General features: G+C 37.4%; 1 protein-coding gene across 1 annotated transcript in view; it reads right to left on the minus strand.

Moving 5' to 3' along the window:
- KCNH5 (potassium voltage-gated channel subfamily H member 5) overlaps nucleotides 1-19,855 on the minus strand; it is a 314,735-nt gene that overhangs the window by 246,265 nt on the left and 48,615 nt on the right. The window contains exons 4-6 of the mRNA XM_059182266.1: nucleotides 19,338-19,466; nucleotides 7,633-7,748; nucleotides 1,613-2,005 (exon numbers count right to left, since the gene is read on the minus strand). Coding sequence (XP_059038249.1) covers nucleotides 1,613-2,005; nucleotides 7,633-7,748; nucleotides 19,338-19,466 — 638 coding nt within the window. The remainder of the gene's footprint in view (nucleotides 1-1,612; nucleotides 2,006-7,632; nucleotides 7,749-19,337; nucleotides 19,467-19,855) is intronic.

The following is a 19,855-nucleotide window of genomic DNA, read 5'->3' on the forward strand; positions in this document are numbered from 1 at the left end:
CCTTATCATATTTCACATTTTCAAAATTAACTCCTTTCAATGCCTTCCAGAAGGTAAATAAGAAAGAAATAAATCTACCTTTAAAAGCATGTAAGTGGAATCTGAAATTAGGAAACAATTTACTATAATTCCTCTTTTTTCCGAAATTTTTAAAGTAATGCGTACAGCATCAAAACACAGTATCTACACTTAACTTTCAGGAAAATCTTTTTTTTTAATATTACTAAAGTTAATTGAGTGTAGAAATTTTATGGGAAAAAAGTCACTGAATAGTTTCTATCTATCTTCCAACATACATAGAGTAACAACAACAGAGTAGAGATTTCCATCTGAGCAGTTTACAAGGACAGAGTAGAATCTTTGGGGAAATTAAATTTGTAATATCATCATTACAAACACATTTTAATAATAGATGCATTCTATATGGACTCATTTTTACATTATTAGTTGAAATTATTGGTTGCATCCTATTAGCTTGCTGTAGCAAGTTGGATATCATCCACTATTAAGTTAAAAGCTAGGAAGCCCTGGATGAAGTGGTCTTTTAAGATATTACTCATTTGTAGGGATGCCTGGGTGGCTCAGTTGGTTCAGCGTCTGCCTTCAGCTCGGGTCATGATTCCAAGGTCCTCGGACTGAGTCCCACATTGAGCTCCTTGCTCAGCCAGAGGCCTGAATCTCCCTCTCCCTCTGCTCTCCCTGCTTGTATGCTCTCTGACAAATAAATAAATCTTAAAAAAAAAAAAAAAGATATTGCACATTTTTAGTATTCCTTTAAGATTTATTTGTTTTAGAAGGAGAGAGTATGCAAGCAGGGGGAGGAACAGAGGGAGAAAAAAGACTCCTCAAGCAGACTCCCCACTTAATGCAAAGCCCAATGCACGCCTCAATCCCAGGACCCTGAGATCATGACCTGAGCTGGAATAAAGAGTCATCTACCCAACCAACCAAGCCACCCAGGTGCCTACACATTTTAAGTATTTCTAGTTGTGCATATAATACTTAATGAAGAGAACCTTGAACTAGACCAGACATCAGAAGTCATCCAAGATAGTCTCTAACCACAAATGTACTTAGACAAAATTTAAAACAAAGGCTATAAAGAAGAAATCAAAAAGGCAAAAATTTGAGGATTTTCCATAGAAGTTTTTTTTTCTGTTTTTTGTTTGTTTGTTTTTTAGTTAACTCAAGCACTGCTACCATATATAACTGGAGAGGAGGAGTCAAAAGTTTTATAGATGCATAGAACACATCTGTTGTCCAAAGAAAATACATCTGTTTCATCTCTTTTAATCAATTACCTAATTCATTACGTTATTTGACCCCCAAATGCTGTTGCTTATCTTCTGTTCCACCTCCTCCAACCACAACCCCCACCTTTTCAAACTGCAACTTTGAACAACAACCACTGTCCTAGTAATTGGTATTATCAACCAGAAAGCACGAAAAAGAAGCAGATGAAAATTAAAGTCATTGATATTATACTTTATGGCAAGTAGGGTAAAGGCTAAAAGTGGTTGCTAAAAAGAAGTTTGGATTATTTGTAAACTCTTTTTATCTTAATTTTCTCAAAATACATGATCCACAGTACTCAGAAAAAAAAGAAACTTACCTCATCCACATTTTCAAAGGCATTGATGATGTCATAAGGTAAACAAGACAACAGATCGATCACAAACCAAGTTTTCAGATAGTTCATCCTTATCAGTTTGGGGTCAGAAATGACCTCTCCACCAGGTCCCACAAAGGTCGTGTGAAAATTTAAAACAATGTCAACCAGAAAAATAACGTCCACCACACTGTCCAGCACCAGCCAGGCTATGTTGTTCTGCTTCGTTTTGAAGGAAACATTATAAGGAACCATAATGGCGGTGTAGAAGGTAAGAATTAAAATCACCCAATCCCAAGTAGTTTTAAAAGCACAATAGTGTAAAATAATGTGTGGTGGCGTCTTTGGCGCTTCTTGCTTATACTGAGGAAGGATATCTGATCCCAGCTGAAGAACCTAAAAGAGAGATAATGTGTATATAAATGACTTGGTCATCTCTGCAATTAGTAATGAATTCAAACTTACTGGAAGTCAAACCACAGTGTATTTTTCATGACTCCTGGTTTCAAGACCAGTCACATCCTATAGTTTTGTCCCTGTCTTCTGAGTTGTACCAAAAATAGTTCAAAGGAAGTTAATCTGTCTGCTCTTGTATCTGGCTTTCTCTCCACTGGCCAACTGTTGGTTCACAAACTGGTCCCCAAACACCAAGCAGAAGGAGAGAACAAAGAAAAGGAAAGACCATGCCAAATCGTTAGATGGTGGTTTAATAAGCAAGGGAACATACTTATAAGGCTTGTCACAGGAAACGGTAAGACAAGTGGACCTCCGTACCCACCCACCGGAATCTTAAAAACTTAGTAGATACCCTAACTGGATCCAGTCACATACAGTCCAAATGACCTCAACAACATCCTATTCTTTCAAGGCTATGTCCTTGGAAATGGCTCCCACTGTGAGAATGGTGGGCAGAGAGTACATTCCAAGGACTGGAAGGAATCTCTAGTTGCCTGGGTTCAGTTCTGGGATCAGCCAGCAGTCATATCCTCTTGATGACTTCCTCCAGCACCAACAATGATCTATGGCACTGCTGGACATCCACTTCTGAGATTGCTTTCTGTACACTCACTTGCAACCCTGCCTAAAATCACACATCTCTAACTGACTGTCCAATAGTTATGTGGGTGACTCACCATTATCCATTCTTCACACATACTTAGCACCTCAGGGAACATAACTTTGATACTGATGTCCTCCCCGAACCCCAGGACCACAATGCTGGTGATCTTGCTGGGACTCAGTAAGGGGTCCAATGAGTGGCACAGTGATATCAGGGTCGTAAATGTTATAGCCTGCTTTTTCCTATTCTCCCTTCAATCAGTACTTATAGAACTGTCCAGACATTGTTTCCTGTCTAGACACATGTTCACTTTGGGGAAATAAAAATTGCTAAATACTCAGGCTTGCTTCTCCATACCTTTTTGACTGACAGAAAAAATTTTACTACAAGGTGATATGAACTTTGACTTACTCTAAGCAGGTCTAACTAAAGAGAAGAAGGGGAAAAGCAGATGACAGAGCAAGAGTAGAGGCCTGGGCAGCCTTGGGCAAAAGTAACACAGACTTTGTATTGCTTTCCAGAACCTGGACCTTGGAAATTGTGAAAAGGAGTTGAAGGAATGAGTCAGAGAGTTCTGCTCCATGCCATCAATGAAGCTAAGGCTAAGTAAACCTACGGGTTGAGGAGTTTGTAAATGAGACTTTGATAAATATTTCCAGCAGCTTTGTCATCTTATATACCCAAGTGTTCAGTGTCTCTAGGAGTAATGGGATCCAGAAGGTAGCAGTCAAAAAGTTATCATAAAGTTATAAATGCATTAAATATCTGAATATAAGAATAGATATAAACAAAAATGCCTATTAGCACATAACTCAAATGCCACAAGGCAAAACAAAACTAGCACTTCTTGAAACTTGAGGATTATCCTGAAAAGTTTCTCTTGTGCATGGAACTTATGTAACTGAAAACTAAGTATATAATACCCATTATTAATATATGAAATGTGAAAAACATCACTAGTATTCTCATTAGTTGTGTATTTTCACTACTGTTTTTTGTTTGGGGGCTATGACAACTATTTAGAAAGACTTTTATGTATTTGTCCTCATTATCAGTATCCTAGCCTTATTTCTCCCACTGGGTCTTAAATTCCTTAGCAACAGATTTTCCTACCAGGAATGTAAGCTTCGTGTTGGGATAGAGCTTTATGTAGACAGAATCATACATAATCATGGCTTCTCTTTCTCTTTATAGCCACTGGTCTATCCATTCCAATTTCACTGAGTTCAACATGAAAATTTTCTTCATAGTCAATGTTAATATTTTACCATCTATATTTACACAGCCTATAGTTGAAGCACAAAGAAATCAGACTTAGAAAATCAACTTAGTGCCAGGGTGCATTTATGACCTTCATGGGCCCTAGGCATTTTTGCCTCCCTGGACCCCTTTTTCCATAAAAAAAAATAAATAAAAAATAAAAATTGCATTTTACAAGTGTATTGTTACAAAGAAGAATAAGTATTATAAATCCAACTTGTTTACCTAAAAATTCAATTTTTCCTCCTACTGTTAATATAAATTCAAACACCCCATGGACCCTTATAAATTCTGTGGTCCCACACACTGCTTACAGACAAGCCGACCCTGCTCAACATCCTGGTAGGATGTACAATGTCATCTCTAGAGTTGGAATGGGACCACTCCTTGGGTTAGTTTCCCTTAAATTTGGCTACAAATGAGAGAGAATCATCTGGAGAAAATTTTTAAATGATGATATACTCATACCTAGAAATGCCCCCCACCCTGACAATAATTAAAATTCATCTTATGCAATCTTTATTTCCAACACCTTTCCTGAGTGATTATAATGTACAGTCCAAGGTAAAACTCTTGTCTGATATTTCCTTAAACATTCAGGACCCAGTTCTTCAGACAGTGACTTGCATATGTAAAAGGATCCAGAAATGCTCTAAGAGGAGGAGGAGGAGAAGCAGGCCGAGAGGAAGGAGGGGAAGAAGCATGGCATCTGCCACAAAGGGACACTCATGCTTACACTTGGATCTCTCTCATATGCAGAGCACGACTTTAATCTTCACTTGGACTCTGGAGCGCTTTTATAAAGCCCTGAGTAACAATCCTTCAATATCTCACTAAGGACGCTATTCCACTTGTACTCTGAGAAGTGATGAGCCTTAGGTGGCGTGGGATGAAAACACATTTTCTGATATATTTTTGTACCAAACCAAACACGTTCCTTCTCTCTGCATATCTGAGAGCACTGACACTAATAGAATCAGGACCATGGACATGACATTGCTACAGATATATATCTCCCCCCACTGTAAAAGTGAACAGCTGAAGCTAGTCTGTGGGACGTCAGTTCCTGTGGATAACTGATGAACTGCCTGCAGAGACACCTGGATCTTTGAAACCAGGAACTGTCTCCAAACATAGGTGTGCCAATGACATTGTGATAAAATTTGTACGTCTTGGGAAAACTGCAAACCTGAACTTGAATAGCAAATCCAAATTGTCAGGTTGAACAAATTATCTGACTCCGAATAACATTTTTTGAAATAATATCCTGTTGCTAACTTGTTCCTTCTTCTGGGTCACAACTTTTGGACCAAGAGCACATGTAGATAAAATATCTTTTGAGAATCTCATTATTTCTTCATGTTCTCTGAAATCAAGCCTATGACCTGATAGAAAACAGTTCTGTGTCTGAGTCAGTTTTGTGATTAGGGATGACCAATAAAGAAACTATCACTAATCCAAAGGTGATGCAAAAATAAAACAAAAATCAGACGGGAAGAAAAAAGGAGTGAAATTTCCTCAAAAATAAAAGTAAAAAATCTATCAAGGGGAAAGAAACTTCCCACTTGATGCAGAAGAAAAAACCAACGAGTGTTTCAGGGCACTAAGTTAAAAAGTTTTCCTCTTTTCCTTCCTCTTGTTCTTGCCCAGTTGTATAACAGAAAAGAGAATAACTCTGAATAAGGTATTGTTAAGACCCAGAAGTAATCATGACTATAAAAGACAGCAGTCACAGAAATAAGCCCCTCCACTTGTGTGATTTGTAGAAAAAAGGGACAACTCAAGGCAGCAAGTAGTACTTTATAATAAGCATTATTGACAAAGGAAGTTGTATCAAATAGCCTGCTTTAAATCTTGTCCTGATTGCATATTGTCTTTCAAAATATTGTGATTATTAGTAGTAGTTAATATTTAATTATGTTAATATCTTACCAAGACTTTTAAAAACATGTTTGCACATCCAAGTATTCATCTCTCCTCAAGCTAACAGTACTATTCAGAGCAGGAAGCCTTCTAAGTGCCCCATTAGCGATGGTCCAAGAAAAACACCAGAGCCCTCCAAATTCAAGGAACATACTTTACTTCCTAACCCTCTCCAAACCATATTTAATATCTGCCACTAGTTCAGAAAGTTACTCTGGAGCTCTCCGACTCACTTTTCTCCAGCAGAGCAAACTGATGAACATAAATATTGAATTTCATCTTTCTCTTCTTCGGTAAGCTACCTCAGAACATTCTGTGAGCGCCCACTAAGTGCTCAGCCAAGTTTTTGTAGTTTAGTTAGCTTCTGGCGTCATTCACATGAGGAGGACAAGGGATGATTACAGAAGGCATGTGAACAACAAAGCTTTCTAGCTGCCCTGGAGTTCTGTCCTGAATTCCTTTTCTCTCTGGTTTCAATATACTTTCTTTGGGAAACTTCATCTAGTCCTATGGCACCAAGGCCTGCAATTCAGACCCAGAAATCCCTCTGCTTTTGTAGCATCTTTACTCAGATTTCCTATCAGGCACTTTAAACTTAATATGCCCCAAACTGAGCTCATTACCATTGCCCCTAAACCTTCTCCTCTTCTTATATTTGCCATTTTTTTAGCCAACAGCACTATCTACCCAGTTGTCTTGGACTCATCCTCTTTTTCATATTCAAGTCTTATCTATCAACAAATGTGTGGACTCTAATCTTGGAGTGTTTGCTATCTGCCCACTTCCATTTTGGGGTTCCTTGCTGAAAGCCATGGTCAGGCTAGCTGATTTACTACTTAAGTCCTCTTAACTAGTTTCCCTATCTACCCATTCAACACACAGCCACTAGTTTTTTAATCATTTTTGTACCACAGATCCCTTTTGGTAATCTGGTGAAATCTATAGACCCCCCTTCTTAGAATCATGTTTTTAAATTAATACAAGAAAAACATGGCATTGCAAAGGAAACCATAGGGACCAATCTCCCTTGGAGAGGTATTCTCTATAGCACAAATGTGTTCATATCATTTCCCTAGCACATGGGACATCAACCACCGTTTCACTCTATATCACTTTAAAGTTTCTTTCACTTGATTTCACCCACACTGAACTCATACTCAAAGTCAATCAGACTTTCTCATCTCTGAGCCTTTGCACATGCCGGTCTCCCTGGCAGGAATGACCTGCAGTCCTTCTTTACCCAGGTCTCGTATTTTTCCTTCAAGACTCACTCAGCCCAGGTTTCCTCTCACTCAGGTAAGCCTCCCTAGAGCCCCAAATCTAGGTAAATGCTCTTGTGTGTGTTCCCCCCTGCACCCTAACATTCTGTTTATCACATCCTATTATCAGTTTCTTCTGCTTGACCTTTCATTCCTTGATGGTAGAGCCCACTGCTTATTTGTCTTCACATCCTTTATAGAGAACCAGGCACAGAAAAAACTCTCAAAGAGTGTGTGCTGCGTACATCAACTGATGAGATGAGTGAACGTCCTAACTCATTTACTCAAAGAAAACCTCACCCTCTACAAATACCACTTGGGATGTCATGAATTAGTTTCCCATTTCAAAAATAAGAGAAAATAAAAAGATACATTTCAAATTTCTGTAATTCCACAGGGGAAAGATAATGAGAAGATAAGGACTTGTAAAATAATCACCAGAGCATCTATACTGAATCATTTGGGGGGAAAAAATGTACCACACCCACGATCTTGGGAAGGAAAGCTAGTCTCCCACTTACTTCAGCTAATCTTGAATGTTTGTGGACCACCTCTGTTTTATTCATTGGCGTGAGCTGCTGCAAAACACTTCGGCTATTTGTCAAAGCCCGCGTCAATCGGGCAAATTTTGTCCAACCTTAAAAGAAAGGAGAGAAAGTCTCAGTTTTTCACATATAATGAATATGGAAGCCAACATTCTTGCTAATATTCAGAGGATCTCAGAAATCACATAACATCCAGCACTAACAGAAGTATCAATCTAAAGCATTTTATTTCTGCATAGACATCATCACATTTCAGGTACAGCTATAAAGTAATGAGCAATTTCTATATATGACCTTTGTGTTTTGCTCATACCTATTACGTCATCTCAGTAACCAAGGTACAGCTGCCCACAAAACTCTGTGCTCCCCCTTGCATTATATAGACTTGTTACCAGAATGCAGCTGCCCAGCCAGGAAGACCCTTCCCAGCATTCCTTGCATGTCCATGTCCCTAGTTCTCATCAATGGAATAAGAGCAGAAGTGATGTGGGTCACTCCTACTCATGCACATGCTGCAACATAAGAAGCAAGTAAGACTTCTCTACACTTTCTTCCTCTTTCTACCAGCTGGATGCAAGTGACAACAAGGCCCCAAGGAAAGGTAAAGCACTGAATCAGTGCATGGGAGATTGTCATATGCCAAGGATCACCTGCCTTGGACTGTAATGGGAGCAAGAAACATGCCTCTGTTGTGTTAAGCCCCTGAAAGTAGGGGGTGGGGGACATTTAGTAGAACAACCTAATGAAAACAGTTCTATTGTGCATTGTGTGAAGATAGATATGCATAAGAAAATGAAGCCCAATTTTGACAAATCTCACCTATTATGGTTCATACCACACTTCCATCTTTCTTGTTACATAGACAAATGTTATTTCTCTCTTAACAACTACAGTGATAATCTAAAGATCATTCCTTAAATATTGAGAATCTCTAATATTGTTTTCTGAAAGAGTAGTAATTTTAACTTCTGGGAGAAAGGGATGTGAATTTAATGAGGGAGAAATTTCTTCGGAGGCCTCAAATTTCCACTATTAAAATAATTAATTTCAAGGAACTGTCAAGGAGATGTGAATAAGTGTAGCAAAACTAACCACACTCCAGTCCTATCTCAATTATCCTTTCTCTAGATATCCTAAAGACTCTAATTTATTCAAGATTCCATTAAGACCTTTTGATAATTTTTATGCTATTGTTCCTAACTAGGTTATCTGTCAAACAGTTCCTTAACAAGGAAAACTCCTGATGGTCCCAAGGAATGACTGTAAAGGAAATAATAAAATTTCAGACAATGTGACAAAAGATGAAGGAAGAAATCCTGGGAAGACACCTGTCAAATGTCTTTCAAACTCTACTAGGTAGATGATATCATACTTTAATAACATTCTTCAGGCTAATTCTGACTTCAGTTAAGATTTGTGTTTCCTCACCAATTCAGCTCTGTCTATGGTATGCAACAAATGGATTAGAAAATAAGTAAACTAGCATCAGTTGATAGAAGCCCCTTAATTCTTTATTAGTGGACTTTATACTAGTGACTAGAAGAAAAAAAAAAAATGTTAGCCTTTGGGAATGTAACCCTAAGACTAACCCTGTGTAATGTGCTTAAAAAAACAAAAACACAAAAAACAAAACAAAACAAACTTAACATCATTGTCAAAGACAAATATGCAATCTATATCACCAATCTAGACTTTTCTTCTGAGCACAAGACCTATCTAGTATCTAGCCAGCCATTAGCCACCTCTTACTAAGATACTCTACAGGCATCTCACACTCAACATGCCCAAAATTGATCTCATCATCGCCCTCCATTTCCAACTCTGCATTTTTCGTGTATTCCTGGACTTGGTGAATGGGCCCACGATATTTCTGTTGCCCAAATCAGAAACTTGAAATTCATCCTCCTCCTTCACTATTATCTGCACATCCACATATCCAGTCATCTCTAAACCTTATAGGCTATAACTTTTTAATAAATACTCAAGCTGAATTTCCTCTCTCCATCCCTATATGTCAAGGAGCATATCATCTTCCATCTAAGTTAGGAGGCAGCATCTTAAAAGACTATACTCTCTATCTGCTCTCTGACCAAGCAACTCTCTACATTGCTGCCAAAGTGCTTTCTAAAGCACACACGTGGTCCATGCCCTTCCCCTATTTCAAACTCTCTAAGAAATCCCTGGAGGCATTGAGGATAATGTTGCATATCCTTGGTATACAGGTGATTTAGTTTCTGATCCCAGAGGTCTGCTCTGCATTCATCTCCTTCTATGTCTTCATAAATACTCTGTATTTCAACCTTATGAAAATCAGCAGCAAATTTTAAAAAGAATAAATTCAAAACTATAACTAAATCTGCTAGGAATTCTCTGTACATCCCATGATATTCAGTACTTCCCGGCTTCATGCACTATATCACTCTGCCTGCCTGAAATGCTTCCCCTGGCCCCACCTGTCTAGCCAACACTTTACTGGTACCTCCAGACTCAGTTAAAGCACTATCTCCTTCCGGAAGCTTCTCTGATCCACTCATAAGAGAAGTACCCTCCTCTGTGCTTGCACACCATAAGCTACATATCTCACATGGCACAAGCAACACTTATGCAGTTGTTAACATGTCATCCGTTCTCACTATTGTTCTCTCCGTATTGAGCACTTGATCAGGTCCCAGCCTAAAACAGGCCATTAATTAACTGATTAAGGCTTATTTGTAACTTTAAAAATCAGATCTAAAATAAGCCCCATTTTGTTTTATCATCATTGAGTTTGGTATGGTTTCCCTTTGTTGGGTAAAAGTGGTAAGGGTCCCTTCAAATAACAGTAACAATGTTGGCAACTGAAATATTTCCTGTGATCATTTTTCTTTCTTACTTTGGGTATTAGAATTGCACTAAATATTTCTAGAAACTTACAAGGCAATGTTATATTTATTGAAGCTTTCTTTTTCTAAGACAAGTGATGTTACACATCTTAGTACATCTGAGTGTCAGATTTAGTAAGAAGCCCATTTTTATTCCCAGAGTACAATAAGGTTCATCCAGAAAATATTCTGAAAAAAATTAAAAGATATTGAAGGAATAAATTCATTGACACATGGAAGAATACAAATCACCAGACGGCATGCGTTCTCTCATTTCCTAGGATCGTGGTTAGGGTTCAGGCTTTCTTATAGTCCTCAGTTCTAAGCAGTTAGCATCTTTTTTCAAGACCCCTAGAGCACCCATTTCTCCTCACTCTAAGCGGAGTACCTTGTCAAATGCTACTGAATAAACAGAACCTATAAGAAACATAATTGATAGCCCTCCATTTCCCTTCTGTCCCTCCATCTCTAGACCCACCTCTACGGCACTGATTCTTGCCTGCACCTTTGTCATCTCAAAGTATTAGACATTTGCTCTTTTCTGATCATGCATATGTTCTATTCAGGGACATTTAAGTAGTTTCTAGATTTTTCGCTATCCCTAATATCACCACCAGTGAATCTCCTTATGCCTATCCCCTTGTGTCCTTGGACACATCTGGAATGGCCTACATTATTAACTAAATTAGTTCAGTTGGTCCATCATCAACCCCCACTATACGGTCAGACTTTGAAGAAGTTCAGCAGCCATGCTGTCTAGGTCAGAAAAGAAAAGACACATCAGCAGTTCTAACTTTTCCCAGCGATACATTTACTGATCTCACCTTTACAGAGACCTCACTGGTGTAACTGATTATTCAGCACAGTTCGCTGATGTTACTTGGATGTGGTCGATACAGGGTAATGTGAACAGACATCTGAATATGAAGAGCCTAATACTCACTCTATGACTTGTTCGTGGAATTATGAGAACATTCGTTCTCCTAAAAGCTCAGATGCCAACTCCTTCTTAATAAAACATTAGTTTAGCTCTATTGGGTTGCAATTAACCTCTCTGTCATGCACTGCCTAATCTTAAAAATAAGAGGAAGTCACAGAGGCAGTTAAATCAATCTATTAGACTGCAACACAAGATTCTAATCTATACGAGAAAAGCTTAGGTAAACAATTATACTCTTGGCCAAAGAGACTACATGGCATAATTACTCATTTTTCATCTGTTGTTTCCTCTCTAAAGAAAACCATTGGCTTCCCACAGGGGAAGGTTGCTATTTTTGCTGTTAGCTTCATTCTATAAGAATTTTTTGTCTCAATTATTGGCATGAAGATGACATAACTATTTGGCACAGGATATTTCACACTGTGAGTGTCTTGGCAGTTTTGGAATCTGTTTGAAAATATCCGTACAGGATAAATGGGCAGAGATTTTGGCCCTCTCTTTTAGAACACATATGGATAATCAACAGAATGGATTTCTTGGCTGTCGTTTTTCCCCTTTGTATTATCACAAATGATGAATCAGGTACCATCGACTAATTATCTAAGCAATAGTTCCAAGACTTCAGTACCAGGAACAAAAGATAGCAAAAATTCTTTGCCCCCTTAAATTATTATCAGTAAATTTCTTGGTTCAAAGCAATTCAATTCTGTCAGAATCAGTGTTCGTGACTTGTGCTTAATTGCTGTATGAAAAAAGGAGAGCAGGGTGTTGGGGCGACCAAACCACAATAATAAGTTTCCACTGGAAAGGATGAGACAGTATGGTGCAGTAGAGAGAACATGGGACTGGCAATCAGTCACACTTTGTATGTCAGGATCTTCAACCTTAAAATGGATATAATGATACTAATTTTCAGAATTATAGGGAAGAGCGATAAAGAATGTAAAGTTCCTGACATACAGTAACTACTCCATCAAAACTGGATTCTTTCCCTTTCCATGGTTTTTACTACCATCCATCATGGTAGAAATCAGAGGTATCATGGATATCACTCAGTGCCATTCTTGTTAAGGGGAAACAAAAATCAATGTAGAATGAAGTTTTGGTACCATAAGATTCATTATGAGGAAGAGGTGCACTCAGATTGGTTGGCTGCCATCCTGTTATAGCTACTAACCCAGGTACAATTTAGAAATAAAATTCCGAATTAGCCAGTTTACTCAGGTCTTTGAACCATGTATCTGAGTTTCTTGGTTAAAATACCAAATCAAGTAGGAAATTGAACAATTCCAACCACGGCAAATCCTCGAAGGACTTGGGCCCTTCCTCTAATAACCGGCCCCTTTTCACATTAAGAAGGTCAAATGTAAAGTGCTAAATAGTGGCTGTGGGGGCACTGCTTCTTTGTTAATAATCTCAAGGGGAAACCTTTCAATGTTTCAACCATTAAGCATGATATTTCTGTAGATATATTTGCAGATGCCCTTCATCAAATTTATTAAATTGTCTTCTAACTCTGAAGAAGAAGGAGGAGGAAGAGGAAGGGGAAGGGAAGAGGAAGGGGGAGAGGGAGGAAAAAGATGGTAAAAATACCCTTGCTCTGGGAGTAAAAGTCCCATTCTAGCCTGCTAATGTGTGGATTCACTTGTCTATTCTGTATCTTACAATATTATTTCCTATGTCCTAGATAGAACTCAATTACCTAATTATTTCTTCAAAATCTTGCAAACACCTAGTATATTGTCCCTTGCAACAGCCTCAGCTCCCTGATCCTTTGCCCTGATTCTTTTCAATTCATTCACCTTATCAAACCCAACTCTGGTGAAATCCAACTCTTCATTACCTCTTCATCTATACACTTTTGACTAAACATGGTTGGAGCAAAACACATAATCATGCTCACAGGTGCTAGTGGAACTCATGATCACTAGCCCAAGCAGACCTTAGTGCTCAGCAAAGCTCCAAATTCCCTTTGCCCACTCACTCCTCCACCCTCTTAGGTTCCCATTTTATACCTACTTCTCTCTCACCACGCCTTCAACACTTCTTCACCATCCTTCCTCTCAGGTGATAACCATGTTTATTTTTTTTGTTTTAAAGATTTTATTTATTTCTTCAAGAGAGACAGAGACAGAGAGAGGGGCAGAGGCAGGATGTGGGACTCGATCCCAGGACCCTGGGATCATGACACGAGCTGAAGGCAGATGCTTAACTGACTGAGCCACCCAGGTGCCTGATAACCATGTTTTTTATATTAATGAGAAGATAAGTAAACATATATTGGAAGTTTTCTTTTGATTGTTTTTATCTGTCTCCCTCTTCTCCATTAGAATGAGAAGGAACTATGTATCTCCAGGACCTACAAGGTGCCTGCACCATTCTGTATGTCTAATAAGAATTTTTGGTTGAGGGAAAAAAATCAATAAAATAGATAAACAAAGGGAACAGCATTTTCCTACAAGTCATAAGTAGGCTCATGTTAAGTAACTCTGGTACCCAGAGTTAAATTAAAAACAAATCTATCGTCTCCCAATTCAACGCTCCAGACCTAAATCATTTCGACACTATAGTGTTATCATGAAATCTCGTCTGCTCTTTCTCAAAAGTTCCATGGTCTCCTTAACTCAACCTAAGAATTTGAGAGACACATTTTTTCTGCCAAGATTTCCAAACATACTTTCCTATACTTCTACCTTCACAGAGACAGTAGGACAGAAATAGGATTTAATGTCATATTTTATTTCTATTGAATTTTTCATATTAATTTTATAGCTCATATGAATAATAGAAAGAAGCTCATATACAGCATTCATAGTTATATTATACAATACTTTTTCAGTAATCTGTTATATAGTTGAAAGATGTGGAAAAGTCTCAAAATAAAAGCCTATTTAAAATAAGCTCTTCCTCAGGTGCCTGGGTGGCTCAATTGGTTAAGTGACTGCCTTCAGCTCAGGTCATGATCCTGGAGTCCTGGGATCAAGTCCCACATCAGGCTCCCTGCTCAGCAGGGAGTCTGCTTCTCCCTCTGACCTTCTCCCTCCCATTCCCTCTTTCTCTCTCTCTCATTATTTCTCTCTCAAATAAATAAATAAAATCTTAAAATAAACTCTTCCTCTACCAATTCTGGCACTGAAAAGATATAGTCTTCTCTAATGCTTTTCAAAATGGGGTCTGATTTTCCCTGCAAATTCTAATCTACATGCCTATCAAGCATATCATTCAAAATGAAATGGTCTGAGTTGTTTGGAGTTTATTCAAATGTTTTTTTTTTTTCTAAGAACAAGATACGCATTTAAGAGATCTTCCTGATGAAGAACCCTGAGATTCTGATGTAAGGATACAAAGATGGAGGTGTAGGCAGATAAATGGAAGGGCATTAACTTGAGAAATAAAAGTCAATTCAATATTAGCACCTTTTCCCCAATATCACATAAAATGCTGCCAACTTTCAGTTTCCATAAATAGACTACACACACTGACACCATCAATGTTCAGCATATCAAAACTGAGAATGTACAGTACTCCCCCTAACTTCAGCAGTGTCAAGAAAACACTTAAAGGGAGAAAATAATATTCAAATGTAAACATAAATACAAATATTATTTAAGGGAAAAGATGTGACATGAAAGCTTTTTACTCAGTATTACTGTCATTCAGTGTGAAAGCAAGAGAAATTCATCTGAAGAAAATATGTTAGGTCACAAATCATGTAACAATTATTTATGTTTTATTGAAAAACATATTACTTTAAGATAGTCAGCTGTTAACTGTAGGTTTATCGTTTATCATAGATGTTCCTTTTCAACTTGAGACTGCCATTCATACTTTGCTAAGAGTTTTGTTTGTTTGTTTCAGCATAACAGTATTCATTATTTTTGCACCACACCCAGTGCTCCATGCAGTCCGTGCCCTCTTCAATACCTACCACCTGGATCCCCCAACCTCCCACCCCTTCAAAACCCTCAGATTGTTTTTCAGAGTCCATAGTCTCTCATGGTTCACCTCCCCTTCCAATTTCCCTCAACTCCCTTCTCCTCTCCATCTCCCCATGTCCTCCATGCTATTTGTTATGCTCCACAAATAAGTGAAACCATATAATAATTGACTTTCTCTGCTTGACTTATTTCACTCAGCATAATCTCTTCCATAATCTCTTTTGTCCATGTTGCTACAAAAGTTGGGTATTCATCCTTTCTGATAGAGGCATAATACTCCATAGTGTAGATGGACCACACATCTTCCTTATCCATTCATCCGTTGAAGGGCATCTTGGTTCTTTCCACAGTTTGGCGACCTTGGCCATTGCTGCTATAAACATTGGGGTACAGATGGCCCTTCTTTTCACTACATCTGTATCTTTGGAATAAATACCCAGTAGTGCAATGGCAGGGTCATAGGGAAGCTCTATTTTTAATTTCTTGAGGAATCTCCACACTGTTATCCAAAGTGGCTGCACCAACTTGCACTCCCACCAACAGTGTAAGAGGGTTCCCCTTTTTCCACATCCTCTCCAACACACGTTGTTTCCTGTCTTGCTAACTTTGGCCATTCTAACTGGTGTAAGGTGGTATCTCAATGTGGTTTTAATTTGAATCTCCCTGATGGCTAGTGATGATGAACATTTTTTCATGTGTCTGATAGCCATTTCTATGTCTTCATTGGAGAAGAGTCTGTTCACATGCAGAAGAATGAAACTCGACCATTCTCTTACATCATACAAAGATAAACTCAAAATGGATAAAAGATCTCAACGTGAGATAGGAATCCATCAGAATCCTAAAGGAGAATAGGCAGTAACCTCTTTGATATCAGCCACAGCAACTTCTTTCAAGATATGTCTCCAAAGGCAAATGAAACGAAAGCGAAGATGAACTTTTGGGACTTCATCAAAATCAAAAGCTTCTGCACAGCAAAGGAAACAGTCAAAAAAACAAAGAGGCAACCCACGGAATGGGAGAAGATATTCGCAAATGACAGTACAGACAAAAGGTTGATACCCAGGATCTATAAAGAACTCCTGAAACTCAACACACACAAAACAGACAATCATACAAAAAAATGCGCAGAAGATATGAACAGACACTTCTCCAATGCTAAGAGTTTTTACGATGAATGGGTGTTGGATTTTGTCAAATGCTTGCTCTATGTCAAATGATATGATGATATGCTCTTTCTTTTTTTTAGCCTGTTGAAATGGTAGACTACAGTGTTTAAATTTTTTCATGTTAACCTACCTTTGTATGTGTGGAATAGATCCCACTTGGTTGTCATGTGGGTTCAATTTTTGTTGAGTATCTTTAAATGAATACTTATGAGAAATACTAATCTATAATGTTTTTTTCTAGCAATGTCTTTTTCTGGTTTTGGTATGAGGTTCATAGAATATTTTGGTATGAGGTCTCATAGAACGAGTGAGGAGAATTCTCTCTGCTTCTATTTTTTGGAAAAGACTGTAGATTTGCCAAAAATGAAAAGCAAAAACATCCACTGATGTTTCTTTATTTTGGAAGTTTATTAATTATTATTTTTAATAGCTATAGGATAATTTAGGTTATCTATTTCTCCTAGTGTGAGTTCTGGAAGTTTGTTTTTCAAAGAAATGATCCGTTTCCCCTAAATTATCAATTCAGTGGCTACAGAGTTGATCAAAATATTCCTCTACAATGCTTTAATGTCCTTGGGATGAGTTGTGATGGTCCTTCTCTAACTTCTGATATTGTTAATCCATGCCTTCTCCCTTTGTTCTTGGTTAGCCTGGCTAGAGGTTTATTAACTTTGATGATCTTTTTAAAGAACCAGCTTTGAGCTGTAATGATTTTCTCTAATGTTTTCCTATTTTCTAGTTCATTGATTTCTGCTCTAAGGTTTCTTATTTCTTGTCTTCAGCTTGCTTTCATTTAAATTGCTCTTCTTTGTCTCCCTAAGGTGGAAGCTTAGGTTTTTAAATTCGTATCTTTCTTCTTTTCTCCTATATGCATTTAATGTTACATACATTTTGATCTAACCACTACTTTTGGTATATCCCATGCATTTGATTACTTGTATTTTCATTTTTGGTTAGTCAAATTAGTTTCCCAATTTATCTTAAGGCTTTTTCCTTGAACCCTGGGTTATTTAGAAATTGGTTAATTTCTAAATATTTGGAGATTTCTTAAGTTCTCTTTCTGTTACTGATTTCTAGTTTAATTCCATTGTGGTCTACCTACAATGCCTTTTAAGATTTCTATTCTTTTAAATTGGTCAAGTGCATTTTATGGCCAGAATATGATCTATCTAGTGAATGTTCCATATAAGCTTGAGAACACAAATTCTGCTGCTACTGTATGGAGCACCTTGTATTTTAAAACAAACAAGCATTAAACCTAAATACTATTAGGTTAACTATTAGGTTAAATACTAAATACTAAATACTATTAGGTTAACTATTAGGTTAAATACTATTCTATTTTTTAAAACAGTATTTCAATTCATCCTAAACCTTCTAGACACTGGGTCTATGAGTAAAGGTAGAAGAACAGGTAGAATGAGCCCAAAAGTGAATATTCAATCTTCTAGGAGATGACTTAATGTACACATTTTCAGAAACATTCACAAACAAATCGTTCCATATTATACCTTAAACGGTTTATATGTAATAAAGTTTCCCTCTTACAACTAATCAAAAACTGACCAAAAACTGACCAAGTATAATACACGTGAATTCATATGTAAGGAATAAGCCTATAAAATTTGTCTACAATTATGATTTCAGTTAGAAAAGATTAAACTTTTGTGCCAGTTTTTTTTAAAGAGGTAAGAAAAGGCAATGCCAAATGCAAAGAGGAAGATTTCATTTTTAGTCTCCTGAGATTATTAAAAACAACATGTCATAAAAACTTCTAAAAGTAATTGAAATTCTTCATTTATCAGATACCAGTTTTTAATTTAAACATAACTGGAGAGAATAAAATGAGAGTTAGTTACATAGAAAAGGCGATAAAAGCATATGCCACTGACTACTGCTTCCTCTAACTCTCCTCCTGAATATTAAATCAGTAAGACTGCATTCCGGATGCTGGCATTTTGCCAGCCACTCTCTGATAAGAAAATTATTCTTCATATACTATAACAGCATGTACCCAAGAGAAAATACGATAGCTGAATAAGTAAAGGGTGAAAAGTAATCTGAAAAAAGTCAACTAATCAATCTCTAATCAACTCAACAAAATTCAATCAACTGATCAATTGTGTTGTTAAAAGGACTTCACCCAAACCCTCTCACAGGTTGTTATATTTTGTGTTTCCAAAGCTCATCCTGGTAGAAGTTGTTGAAATTCGCATTTATTGATTCTGAATTAATAATGCTCTTCCCTATACCTTATCTTATGTCTCTTATTATAATTTAAGTTACCTATTACTTCTACTTTGGATAGACATGCTATTTCCATTCAAGTGATATGACTGAATAAAACCAATTCTGGATAATTACTGGCATGAATGTAAAGCAAAAGAAATAGCACACAGTAAAATTTTGTTTTCCAGTTCAACCTATACTTTTTTTTTAAATAATAATGTATTTTCTTAATAATATGTATTTTTAAATAATTATATACTTAATAGCCTAATTCTTAAGTGTGGCCATTCGTCTGAAAATTACCTTTTGTTGGGACTCCTGGGTGGCTCAATTAAAGAAACCAACTCTTGATTTTAGCTCCAGTCATGATGTCAGCGTCATGAGATCAAGCCCTACATCAGCTCCACTCTGGGCGTGGAGACTACTTGGGATTCTCTCTCTCTTTTTCTCTCTCTCTCTCTCTCTCTGCCCCTCCCCCACTCTCTCCAGAAAGAAAGAAAGAAGAAAAGGAAAGGAAAATTAAGTTAAAGAAAAAGCAAATTACCTTTTGTTGAATCATCCTCTATTGGCTGTTTGAACAATGTAATATCCTTAAAAGTACATAAGAACAAGACCACCTTTTCATGTTCATTTCTTATTGGTGCAATTTGCATATAAAACCAAACAGGGGTTCCTGTAAGAGACAGAAAGAACAACAGAGGGTGACATAGCCACAGCAATGATTTGGTCTCCTGCCTCTCCTCTTTCTTTATCTGCCAACTGCTATGCCAGGAACAAACACCAAAACAACTGTATTTTAACTGTTTCCATAATTAAAAAAAAAAAAAAAACATAAAACCTTTAACTTTGTATCAATTACTAGTTGCTCAAATATTAATAAACATATTTCAACCCAAAATTTCAAAATGTGAAAGTAAAGCTGAGAGTGACATTTTCACCATGCAGGAGCACAAGGGCAGGGTCACAACTTAAGTAAACACCAGCATGACCTTTAGGTCTGTGTCCCTACACCTCCGCTGCTCTCTCCAACTTCGTTTTCATAGTTTCATCATGTGTGACCAC

This window comes from Mustela lutreola, chromosome 7, assembly GCF_030435805.1.
Source record: "Mustela lutreola isolate mMusLut2 chromosome 7, mMusLut2.pri, whole genome shotgun sequence".
In the NCBI taxonomy this organism is placed as follows: domain Eukaryota; kingdom Metazoa; phylum Chordata; class Mammalia; order Carnivora; family Mustelidae; genus Mustela; species Mustela lutreola.